The sequence below is a fragment of the Phalangium opilio genome, unplaced genomic scaffold (genome assembly GCF_054372755.1).
Source record: "Phalangium opilio isolate 3A_F unplaced genomic scaffold, DU_Popi_V2 ptg000217l_1, whole genome shotgun sequence".
Classification (NCBI taxonomy): domain Eukaryota; kingdom Metazoa; phylum Arthropoda; class Arachnida; order Opiliones; family Phalangiidae; genus Phalangium; species Phalangium opilio.
This window is the reverse complement of record NW_028324218.1, coordinates 1,527,373-1,540,720: the sequence shown is the minus strand read 5'-3', so window position 1 is coordinate 1,540,720 and position 13,348 is coordinate 1,527,373. Positions and strand designations below refer to the sequence as shown.

General features: G+C 36.8%; 2 protein-coding genes across 2 annotated transcripts; both read right to left on the bottom strand.

Annotated features, from left to right (window-relative positions):
* Positions 1–1,176: 1,176 nt before the first annotated feature.
* Positions 1,177–8,243, bottom strand: LOC149615493 (speckle-type POZ protein-like). Its single transcript, XM_089857166.1, has 2 exons — positions 8,238–8,243; positions 1,177–1,782 (listed from the first exon to the last, which is right to left on the bottom strand). The coding sequence occupies exons 1-2, from the start codon at positions 8,241–8,243 to the stop codon at positions 1,177–1,179; spliced, it is 612 nt and encodes a 203-aa protein (XP_089713292.1).
* A 254-nt stretch (positions 8,244–8,497) lies between these two features.
* Positions 8,498–13,035, bottom strand: LOC149615492 (uncharacterized). The gene is made up of 2 exons (XM_089857165.1): positions 12,564–13,035; positions 8,498–9,599 (listed from the first exon to the last, which is right to left on the bottom strand). Exons 1-2 carry the CDS (start codon positions 13,033–13,035, stop codon positions 8,710–8,712), a joined length of 1,362 nt encoding a protein of 453 aa, XP_089713291.1. The 3' UTR covers positions 8,498–8,709.
* Between the last annotated feature and the right edge of the window lie 313 nt (positions 13,036–13,348).

Genomic DNA, 13,348 nt, shown 5'->3' with positions numbered 1-13,348 from the left:
TCTCGTAACGCGATGCTTTTGTCTCGCGTCGCGTCTTTTGCCAAAAAGCCAAAAGTTTGCCAGAAGTCAAAAGAAATTTGAAATGGGATTCCCAAATTTATGCCCAAGTCCTTGAGGTTAATAAAAGACAACCACCACCATAATTTTTATTTCTCAATATAGCCTTTCAAAAAACAAACGCGTGTCAGAGACATAAATATAAATATAAAAAGGAAACCAAAATTTTAATTATAAAATAAAAACAGTTAAGGATAATTTAGTATATAAACATTGACCCTGATTTTAAAGTTTTTTTTAAGCAAAGCACGAGATATTTCTTTTAAGGTTTTTTGGCGCGAGACATTTATGTATTTCCCGCCATTTTAAACGTTTTACCGCCTATTTTACCACGTGCTAATGTTTAAACAGGGTTCGTACACGACCTGGAAAAGTCAGGGAAATTGAAAATGGGCCTAAAAGGTCAGGGAAAAGTCGGGGAAATTTAATATGGACCTAAAAAGTCAGGGAAAAATATATTGGAGGGAAATTTAAAGTATAAGGGTGACCAGAAAATGTTTTGTCCGAGATTTGACCAGAGCTCCAAATTCGCGGAGCTCGCTCCGGTTATTTGTAATTTACTTGTTAAATTTAAACTAATTAATTGGCTAATTTTTATAACAATAACTCGTGCAAAAATGATTCGACTGAATTTAGATTGGTTTTCATATATATACGTATGTTCGCCATGTACGTTATTGCAAAACAGGAAAAGTTCAGCTAACATAACGTTATAATAGAACGGCCGTTTTAATAGTAACTTAAGTATATCTTTAAAACTAATCCAGAACTAATTCTTAACTTGAATAAGATCTTGGTACTTGTTATAGGCCTGTATTTGATACCTTTTTACGAATGTTTGACGTCTGATACTAAACCACGTAGTTTATTCATATTTAATTTATTGAAACAAAAATCGAAATACAATAAAAGCTTTAAAACAAAACATTTCAAATGGTTAATAAAGTTTAGGTACTTAAAGAAAAATGAAACATAATTTTTTTTTTTATAATTTTTTCAAAAGAACATATAAAAAATGGACATTTTTAATTAAAATCATTTAGCCACTAACAGTGAAACATAATTTTTTTTATAATTTTTTCAAAAGAGCATATGAAAAATGGACATTTTTAATTAAAATCATTTAGGCACTAACAGTTCGAAAACACTTCTGAATAATTCTGCGCGATCATTTCGTTCCAATTTTTTAAACAAATCTGTTGGTAATATATCATTCCAATGGGCAGCCATGAATTCCAATAATTCTTTTCTCAAATGCTTCGATTCGTACGTTAGCACCGACTGAAGTACACATTCTATATTATCCATTGAAATATTTGATATTATACTCTTCTCACACAAGATCTTCAAATCGGGTAAAAGGCAGAGGTGGGCGACTTTTAACAGTTGGAAATGGTTTTCCACAATGTTGGGGGGGTTTTGACCGGTGTAGAGGAAATGCAACAAATCCTTGACCACTTGGGCGTCAAATACGCCCCTCCAGTCGACGGAGTTCGTTCGAGTTTCCTTCATATCTGTTTGGAACATTTTCTTGAAATATTCGGAGTGCGACGCCAACACGAACTTGTGACATGGAAGTTCCTGATCCTCGGTTTTGATGACTGTGTCCGTTAGAATTCCTTGGTCCAACAAAGTCTTTTGTCTTTCGATAAAGTTTTTCTCGTCGCACGAAACAATGGTGATAATGATTTCGAATTCTTGGTAGCGACACGATAAATTATCATACTAGAGAATATAGACCACCGTATACGGACAAGATTGTCCGTATACGGTGGTACTTAGTGTAGCTGGGAGGGGGGGGGGTCATTTCACCCCCCCTTTTCGTTCTTCTCTCTAGTCGTGCCGGGGGGGGATTGCAAGGGGGAATTAATGACGTCACGTGATATTGTTGGCGGTAAATTTGAATTGTAACGCCCCCTAGTTGTGGCGGGAGATTTAGTTGATTATTAAGGTGATGGCGCGAAATTTGAATTTATAGGGGATTTTTTTTGTATAGTGGTATTACGTCGCGCGACTTATCGATGTTGACGACATTCAGTGTCCATAATGTTATTATTTGGTGTATGTTTAGGATCTTGTATACATTTAGTGGATGATTTAATGGTAATTCTATAGGTTCAGTAGGCCCTTTCTACACGCACCCGTCCCGTAATGTTATTATTATTAAGGTCTCTCCATGTATGCTTATGCCATACTAAAGAACTAGATTAGGTTTACGTAGTTTATTGAAAATTAAGCAACGACTAAGTTCTACAGTAAGGATGTATGCTTTGTATTGTTATTATTTGGTGTATCTTTAGGATAGTGTGTACATTTATGGTATGATTTAATGGTAATTCTATGGGTTCAGTACACTCTTTCTCACTCGCCCTTCTAGTAATGTTGTTCTTTGTATGATTTTGAGGTCTCTCCATGTATGCTTATGTTATACTAAAGAACTAGTTTTAAGCGAGATATGGTTTACATTGCCAATAACAGTTACAAATTAAGTTGCGACGCGGTACTACAAGAGGGTGTTATAGATAGAACAAGTTGGGAAAACCAAAATATTACCTCTCCGAGTCAAGACGACTACTTACAAACTTATTTACCCAGATATGGAAATGTTTCTTAAGTTAAAATTTATGAAATATTAAAGCAGTATACAAAGCATAGCAAATTTACTGTAAATCAGACGACATTTTACATCCAATAATGATATACTTGTACACATTAAAATCATCCGATGGGGGAAAAACGGGTCATCGGCGTTTTATAAATGACGCTAGCGCAATAAAGCGTGCAAGGTACCAAGGCTTAACAAAAATTGTAGGATAACATATTTATAGAGATAGATAACAACTTTTATAATTAAAATTAGAAACTAACATATCTCTTAAAATTCTCGCGTGATCAACTGGTTTCACGCCAATTAAATAGCTATAGTCCCATAGAGCTATTTGTATGAATTCCTCCATGGTTTTTTCGCCAAGCTGAGAACTACGCGTTTTACGTCACGTTATCATAAAAGCAGACTATTTTCTTTGAAGACCGCGCTAGCTCAGCGCTAAGCACCGTGACGTTAAAATTCAAAAACAAAATCCCTGGGCCCGTTCAGCAACGCGAGGCTCTGCTGAACGCGACCCAGATTTCCACCATGATTATAAAATCTAAGCCTAATTATTTAAAAGTGTATTTAACTTTCGGCTCACTCTGAACCGTTAATGTCTCTGCATACAGAAACGAAAACCAAACCCAAACTTTTACTTTTTGGTTCACTAGGCCTATTGACAAATAAGAGTTCATTTGACCAACATAGCAGCATTGTACTTGTATTCACTATGATTTTAGAAAGGATTATGCTATAAACAGATGTAGTATAGCTTAAGTAATATATAAACATCCATTTTAAATAATAATATTAAAAAAAATCTTTGGAATATCAAAATGAAATAGAGCTTTAAAGCTACAAAAGTACTAAATGCATCATAACTACGAAAAATATTTCCACATATTCAGTTTATATTAAGGATAAAGGGAATATTATGGTTGTGTTGGATTTCTTTACACATCAAAACAAAACGAACTTCTAACGCAGCTACTGTAACAACGGACGGACACACAGACAAAAACATAGACTGCTTTTAACTCTTTCCGTATTAATTTTGAATTGAGAAACAAGATTATCTTAAATATTAAAATAAATATAATTAATATTTAATATTTTCTTCGTTAGTTATTCGCCTTATTGAACATTACATCGTTTTAAAAAAGAACAATTAAACACTCTTGAGAGACTTGACTAATATTGGCGTTTGAAATGAAGCATACGCCGGTTGCTTCGCCTTACTAAAATAGGTAGTATATAAGGGTTTCGAATCGCAGCCATGGATAAGAACAGCGCAATTGCGTGAACCTTTGGTGGAAGCCCCACCTTAGGGAGGCCGGACGTTTCTCGTAACCCTGGCCGATCGCCGCGTATGTCTTAACCTTAACGATGATGATGGAGTAGAAGCCAGGTGTGCAGACTGGTGTCCATGTGGGATGGACAAAAACAATGACCAGAAGATGGTGGTGTGTAGAAACCAGTGTGTACAGACTGGTGTCCATGTGGGATGGACAAAAACAAAGACCAGAAGATGGTGGTGTTAGAAGCCAGGTGTACAGACTGGTGTCCATGTGGGATGGACAAAGAGCAGATGACGGTGGTGATTAGAAGCCAGTGTGGACAGACTGGTGTCCATGTGGGATGGACAAAGACCACAAGAGGGTGGGGATTAGAAGCCAGTGTGTACAGACTGGTGTCCATGTGGGATGGACAAAGAGCAGCAGATGATTGTGATTAGAAGCCAGTGTGTACAGACTGGTGTCCATGTGGGATGGACAAAGACCAGAGGCTGGTGATGTTAGACAGGCAATGGAGTAATAGCCTGTAAGTGTAATACAATTTTCGAAATTTCCGGAAATTGAGAACACGTTTGCTCCGATTTGCAAACTGCGAACGCGGTCACGTGGGTGTAACAACAGACAGACACACACACACACACACAGACACGTCGAAATTAGAACCTCTCCGTGACATACGTCACTCGGAGAGGTAATAAGCACCGTGACGTTAAAATTCAAAAACAAAATCCCTGGGCCCGTTCAGCAACGCGAGGCTCTGCTGAACGCGACCCAGATTTCCACCATGATTATAAAATCTAAGCCTAATTATTTAAAAGTGTATTTAACTTTCGGCTCACTCTGAACCGTTAATGTCTCTGCATACAGAAACGAAAACCAAACCCAAACTTTTACTTTTTGGTTCACTAGGCCTATTGACAAATAAGAGTTCATTTGACCAACATAGCAGCATTGTACTTGTATTCACTATGATTTTAGAAAGGATTATGCTATAAACAGATGTAGTATAGCTTAAGTAATATATAAACATCCATTTTAAATAATAATATTAAAAAAAATCTTTGGAATATCAAAATGAAATAGAGCTTTAAAGCTACAAAAGTACTAAATGCATCATAACTACGAAAAATATTTCCACATATTCAGTTTATATTAAGGATAAAGGGAATATTATGGTTGTGTTGGATTTCTTTACACATCAAAACAAAACGAACTTCTAACGCAGCTACTGTAACAACGGACGGACACACAGACAAAAACATAGACTGCTTTTAACTCTTTCCGTATTAATTTTGAATTGAGAAACAAGATTATCTTAAATATTAAAATAAATATAATTAATATTTAATATTTTCTTCGTTAGTTATTCGCCTTATTGAACGTTACATCGTTTTAAAAAAGAACAATTAAACACTCTTGAGAGACTTGACTAATATTGGCGTTTGAAATGAAGCATACGCCGGTTGCTTCGCCTTACTAAAATAGGTAGTATATAAGGGTTTCGAATCGCAGCCATGGATAAGAACAGCGCAATTGCGTGAACCTTTGGTGGAAGCCCCACCTTAGGGAGGCCGGACGTTTCTCGTAACCCTGGCCGATCGCCGCGTATGTCTTAACCTTAACGATGATGATGGAGTAGAAGCCAGGTGTGCAGACTGGTGTCCATGTGGGATGGACAAAAACAATGACCAGAAGATGGTGGTGTGTAGAAACCAGTGTGTACAGACTGGTGTCCATGTGGGATGGACAAAAACAAAGACCAGAAGATGGTGGTGTTAGAAGCCAGGTGTACAGACTGGTGTCCATGTGGGATGGACAAAGAGCAGATGACGGTGGTGATTAGAAGCCAGTGTGGACAGACTGGTGTCCATGTGGGATGGACAAAGACCACAAGAGGGTGGGGATTAGAAGCCAGTGTGTACAGACTGGTGTCCATGTGGGATGGACAAAGAGCAGCAGATGATTGTGATTAGAAGCCAGTGTGTACAGACTGGTGTCCATGTGGGATGGACAAAGACCAGAGGCTGGTGATGTTAGACAGGCAATGGAGTAATAGCCTGTAAGTGTAATACAATTTCCGAAATTTCCGGAAATTGAGAACACGTTTGCTCCGATTTGCAAACTGCGAACGCGGTCACGTGGGTGTAACAACAGACAGACACACACACACACACACACACAGACACGTCGAAATTAGAACCTCTCCGTGACATACGTCACTCGGAGAGGTAATAAGCACCGTGACGTTAAAATTCAAAAACAAAATCCCTGGGCCCGTTCAGCAACGCGAGGCTCTGCTGAACGCGACCCAGATTTCCACCATGATTATAAAATCTAAGCCTAATTATTTAAAAGTGTATTTAACTTTCGGCTCACTCTGAACCGTTAATGTCTCTGCATACAGAAACGAAAACCAAACCCAAACTTTTACTTTTTGGTTCACTAGGCCTATTGACAAATAAGAGTTCATTTGACCAACATAGCAGCATTGTACTTGTATTCACTATGATTTTAGAAAGGATTATGCTATAAACAGATGTAGTATAGCTTAAGTAATATATAAACATCCATTTTAAATAATAATATTAAAAAAAATCTTTGGAATATCAAAATGAAATAGAGCTTTAAAGCTACAAAAGTACTAAATGCATCATAATTACGAAAAATATTTCCACATATTCAGTTTATATTAAGGATAAAGGGAATATTATGGTTGTGTTGGATTTCTTTACACATCAAAACAAAACGAACTTCTAACGCAGCTACTGTAACAACGGACGGACACACAGACAAAAACATAGACTGCTTTTAACTCTTTCCGTATTAATTTTGAATTGAGAAACAAGATTATCTTAAATATTAAAATAAATATAATTAATATTTAATATTTTCTTCGTTAGTTATTCGCCTTATTGAACGTTACATCGTTTTAAAAAAGAACAATTAAACACTCTTGAGAGACTTGACTAATATTGGCGTTTGAAATGAAGCATACGCCGGTTGCTTCGCCTTACTAAAATAGGTAGTATATAAGGGTTTCGAATCGCAGCCATGGATAAGAACAGCGCAATTGCGTGAACCTTTGGTGGAAGCCCCACCTTAGGGAGGCCGGACGTTTCTCGTAACCCTGGCCGATCGCCGCGTATGTCTTAACCTTAACGATGATGATGGAGTAGAAGCCAGGTGTGCAGACTGGTGTCCATGTGGGATGGACAAAAACAATGACCAGAAGATGGTGGTGTGTAGAAACCAGTGTGTACAGACTGGTGTCCATGTGGGATGGACAAAAACAAAGACCAGAAGATGGTGGTGTTAGAAGCCAGGTGTACAGACTGGTGTCCATGTGGGATGGACAAAGAGCAGATGACGGTGGTGATTAGAAGCCAGTGTGGACAGACTGGTGTCCATGTGGGATGGACAAAGACCACAAGAGGGTGGGGATTAGAAGCCAGTGTGTACAGACTGGTGTCCATGTGGGATGGACAAAGAGCAGCAGATGATTGTGATTAGAAGCCAGTGTGTACAGACTGGTGTCCATGTGGGATGGACAAAGACCAGAGGCTGGTGATGTTAGACAGGCAATGGAGTAATAGCCTGTAAGTGTAATACAATTTTCGAAATTTCCGGAAATTGAGAACACGTTTGCTCCGATTTGCAAACTGCGAACGCGGTCACGTGGGTGTAACAACAGACAGACACACACACACACACACACACAGACACGTCGAAATTAGAACCTCTCCGTGACATACGTCACTCGGAGAGGTAAAAAGAAATACAGGGTTAGAACAATAGTACATTTTAATATCATAAAAGAGGAATTACGACAGTTTTTACACAATTTGGTATTTGATAAGTAGTTAAAATGAAGAAGTACTGCTAAAAAGTCAGAAACTGCGATTTACGCTAGTTTTGATAACAAACAAATTCACTAAAATACAAAATATTACTAATAAAACATCAGAAAATACGAATTACATAGAATACATGGCAAATAAGCACAATACTAGTTATTAAACTAAACAAACATATAGGATTGACTAAAAATTATATTTTTTTCATACGCGCTATTATATTGATATACAGTTAAAATGCGCAATCATTACTGAAAAACATCATCAAAAAGCAAGAATTACACTGATTTTGATAACAAACAAATTCAAAAAAATGCAAAATTAGTACTACTTCAAAAAAAAGGTAGTACAGGATGATTAATCACATAAACATTTACCATCTTAGAAAATAGAACAATATTACTGCATGCGAGAATATTAAGCGCATACATATCCTTATACCTTCATAGAAAATATAGCGTTACTACTTTTAATATGATTTAAAGTCTACAATGGTTATTGTACGATTTTAGTACAAATATTAGGCTAGTTATTAAACTAAAATGTTCACGGGATCGACGAAAAAATATATTTTTCTATACACGCTAAAATATTGATATACGATTACGGATAAAAATATCGAAATATTACTAAAAAAACGTTACTATAATTATCATCAAAAAAAATTATACTTATACAAAACAATTCAATACTAATTTTTATACTAAAGTGTTAATATATATTAATTAAAAAAAGCTTACTAAATGCAAAAAAATATGACCAAAAACGCTGCGTATTCGTTAAAATATTGTTACATGTTAATAGTTGAAATACGTTAATATTACTATAAATAATACTTGAGATACTAATTAAAATACTGATACTTGGTATCTAAAATATATACAAGTAAGTTATGTCGAAAAGGTCAAAGATTCTATTTAATATAACCGTAGGGGGCAGTTTTATATTCAGGTAGAATTCTAACTTTATCCACTACGACCTGATATGTTTTGGTCTGGTTGATCGTGATCAGAGTGTGATCTTGTAGACGTCTGATTTGAGGGCCAATAGGGACTTGAACCGAGTTCATTAGAGGTTCACCTTCATTGTTTACCCCCAGTAGTTTCTTCATTGTTTCGAAATTTATATAATTTTCTGTAGATGCGTTTAAATAAAATCCTTTAACTTTGATAATGTTAGTTTTAGCGCCGGTTTTAGGGTCTAGAATGTCCATAGAATAGTTCTTTGGTCCAGCACTCCCCCATTCACAAATATAGGCATCCTGTCCATAAGATTCTAATTCATTTTTGAGCTCCCCTAAATAATCGCCAGTGGGTAGCAAATGAGTGCCATCTGGTGAGAGGTACACTAAACTATCCGTGTCATAATAAAAACAAAGGTCACCGACCTTTTCAAGATGTTTTAGTAAATGTAATCGTGCCATAGCTGTTGTGAAACAAGCGATTACTACGTTTGTGTGTTTGTGCACAATCTCGTTTTCTAGAATGTGTTCGTATTTTACAAGTACTGTGCTTTCGTTAATTGTTAATAAACTTTTAACCTCCAAGTCTGGATTTAATATTAAGCCGTATAATTTGTGGGCATCTTTGATTAATTCGGTAGAGATGTGTCTTGTTTTTTGGCCAAATTTACCCCAAAAAGAGTTGAGCATAAGTTTGCTAAGGCATCTGAGACCTTCATTTTTCTCTACTTTAGTGATATCCAGTTCTACACCCTCTTCGTCTTTGAAGTTTTTGATATATTCCTCTTTGTCTTCTTGAGTCTGGCAATCTGCAGGGAAGCCACTAGCTTGGGTTTTATACTCTAAAAAGGTATTAACGTAATCTTTAAACAGTCCTCCCTGTTTTGTTTTGGGATCGTACTGTGTCACTTTGTATGACCAAGCCTCGTACATTCGTGTGATTTTGTAGCCATTCTCTACTGCATGACGTAACTCGTCGACTACCCATGTGCCTCGCAATTCTCTTTGTTCTGTAGTATGTTCGCAATCGCCTTGAAATTGGGTTTTACAACATGTGTAACATAGCGGAAATGTTAATTTCCCGTTAATACGAGCAGGCAAAACTGGATGAATTAGGTTTTGGGCCGGTAATATGTCACACTTAAGAAGACCATCAAACGAAAATATGTCTGGAAAGTTATCTAATATGATTTCAGGATGTCCTATAGGTATCTTGGTGGTTTTATTAATGAATGGGTATAGACTTGTGAAATCGACGTAATGAATACGCTCCGATCCTGTTGTTTTATGATATAGTTTTGTTGCGCAACATCTTCCTCCGAAGAAAGCATCACGGGGGTCTAATCTTTTTACTATTTTAGGCTTAATATCATTACATTTTAAAAACTCTATTATTTCTGGTTTATTTAATTTTTCCTTCTGCCAGTCACACTCCCATTTGACATTCACTATATAATTGAGGGATCCTAATGTGGCTAGCACGTTCATGCTTCTAAAATATCTGGAATTCAAAGTCTGTGCAGGATCTCCATGCAAAGCCTTGTTTCTGTTTAAGGGAAAGTGTATTTTACACCCATGATAGAAACACCCCCAGTACTCGAATATTTCCTGGTTGATTTCACAAAATCCGTCTACTTTGAGTTTTTGTATTCTGGTTTCTTTACCTCTAAAGGATGATTGGATAGATATATTTCGTTTGTGCGCGGTCCACTCCAACCATTCTATAGCCCCCATGGACTGATTTTCGCTAAGTCTATAATAATTAGCGGGTATGATGCCTATAGTATCAGGTTTAAGATAATTCCTGCGAAATACGTAAGAGCAAACGCCAGGAAGAGTAATTGCGCCGCAATTAAATGGATCTACACCCGTTACTTTAAAGAGTAGTGTACGAAAAGTTAAACAACCTATGAATAGTAAAACCGTATCGCTCTCACAATAATAATTTAGTTCCTTCAAGAAGTCGAAACCTTTACCTTTACTATCTTCGGAGCTATGCCATTTTAAGAAGGCATCTAAATTTTTCCTTGTAAAATATTGACAACCATACGCTTCGATAGGGGGGAGATTAGTTTCTATAACATAGTTGGTTTCATCCTGTCTATCTACATCAAAATTGTGTTCTATTACATTGAATAAAAAATGTGGAAAATACCCTTTGACTACGTCTGATATACCAAAAGTAGCGGGAAACTTTGCTAAAGCTACAGGGATGAAATTATAAGAATCCAGAAATAACAAGTTAAACAATTTCATTTCTAAAATTCGAGTTCCGTTAATTTTCAAAGATGGAACGAATTTTTCATCTCGATTAATGATTTCTCGAATTAGTAATTGATTATCATAATTACTTCCAAAATGTGACAATATGATGACGTTCTTAACGGCATGCAATTGCATTAAGTAATCTAAAAATAAAGATATAGGATTACCGCCTGAAAATTGTTGTTTACGCTTACCAAACTGGCTACACATAATACAATTAAAATTTAGGGATGTTTCATCTATACAAAACTCACACACGGTTATACTGACTAACAGGATAGCCTGGTGTTCATAGGCTCCTAACTTTTCCTGACATACCTTCGTTTGTATGCATTCTACGTCAAAGAAAATATACATAAGGTTAGGCTGATTAGGTCTAGGCTTTTTAACGGATGGCACTTTCAGAGGTTTATCTTTGATAACCTGGATATAACATAAGTGATTGCTAGGTTGATATTTCTTGCAGACCTGACAAAATATCTCACCACACGTATGCCTCTCAGTTCTTCGGGAAAAATCAATAATATTTAAACAATCTTTACAGTGAAAAAGACGCTCACATAGGGACTTTTTATTGCTTGAAGATGCTAAGTGGCTTTGATAGCATTCATCGCCTAAGAATTTTCGTAAACAAGACCCACAAGCTATCTTGGGGCCTTGGCAGATAGTGGGTCTCATGCAACTAAAACAAAAGTCATTACATTTATGGGACTGTATTCGCCAATAGGGTACGAGACATTTTTCACAGAATCGGTCGTGATTAAAAAGTGGTCTTAATTTTATAATAACGTTATAATGGTTATTTTCATTTAGTAAAAAGAGGCGGGGCCTAGTATCATCGGGATCATTTTCACCTAAAATCAAGATAGGAACGCTATTTTCGAATTTGTAGACGAAAATCGAATACTGATTTAAATGAGTTTTGAACTTATGAAACGATTCGGCAGTCCCACACTCACTAACCCTTACTCCTGCCTTAAGACATAGTTCTAAAGCAGCTTCTTTCTGCATTTTGTTCTCATCTCTAGCTTTAGATATTGATTCGTAATGGGTTTTCAACGCTTTGTTGTTTTTGTTGTTCATGTAGTCACGATGAGAAACAGCTACACAAAGGGCTCTAGCTTGACAGAGATAATCTGAATTGGCTATACGTACAATACCACGTCTATCTTTGCAAAATAGATTAAAAGGTTTAATCCCTCGGGGTAACGTGAGGGTCTTGCCCTCAGGCAATCGTACAATGCTAAAAATCATTTTAACAGGACCTAGGAAAAATGCTTCCATTTCGTCATCATAGAGCATAACACTAAGCTGGTCAAAAAGAATATTGGGGTCGACTTGATCTGCTCTTCTAAAAGATAATTCTAGTTCGGACCTACAAATATTTGCCGCACTCTTTAAAGTAATTTGGACGTAATCTGTAGGTCTATACTTACTAAGGACGCACTTGGTTACGGTACATACACTAGCGACGGGGTCGTCAGTAACTCTGAGAACTACCTCCCGACCATACATGTTAAAATGTTCGTAAAATCTCTCACTTTGACCTATTATCTCGCAAGAAGGTAGGTTATCAATAGGTGTGGGCGGGTCCTGGGCTCCTGCTCCCCATTGTACGTCGATGTCATCGTCAGAAATCGCATCTTCAGATCCGTGCTCCCGCGGTAGGGTATCGTTCAATAGTGTCTTCTCTACGGGGGGTCCTTGATTTTTTCCGTCTAAAAATGTGGCTATCTCTTTGTCATATTGCGAGTTGTTGAAGTCGGTGATTTGAGCATCCTCTTCCCGTATATCACGCTCAATTTCTTCTTGTCGTTTCGCTAGGCGATTTACATATTCAGTTCTTAAGGGACTTGGAATTAGATTCCTTAGGCTTTCCAATTCTTCTATGGTGGTACAGTCCTCTGGTGTTCGAACAACTGTTTTCATATATTCGAGTAAGTCGAGGCAAGCTCGAATGACATTTAAGTCAGCCTGTACTACGAGTTGTGGTAGAGTCTGAGGTCCGTACATCGGATCTATTCGCAGATAGGCGCATAGGTAGAAATAAAACTCATATATTAAACGTAACGGCCAGGGTCTATTTATAGTCAGTTCGTTCAAAGTTGTACTAAGAGTTTCAGGATCCATGTTTATCTTTCGGTGTTTGAAGATCGACTGTGTATTTTGATCATTTCCTCAGCCGCTTTTATACTAAATTTCTTAATAGACAAGCCCACATTCTTCAATAATTTAACAATAGCCTGATTTATTGCTTATCAGTCACCAGATGCTTTCTCACAATGCATTTCTGACACACGCTTGTTAATAGTTTACCGATTTTATA

Coding starts and splice junctions, on each gene's coding strand:
- LOC149615492 (XM_089857165.1), bottom strand. CDS start 13,035: ATGTACGGACCTCAGACTCTACCACAACTCGTAGTACAGGCTGACTTA. Junction 9,600..12,563: donor TTGCGAGATAATAGGTCAAA/GTGAGAGATTTT, acceptor ATACCTTTTTAG/AGTATAAAACCCAAGCTAGT.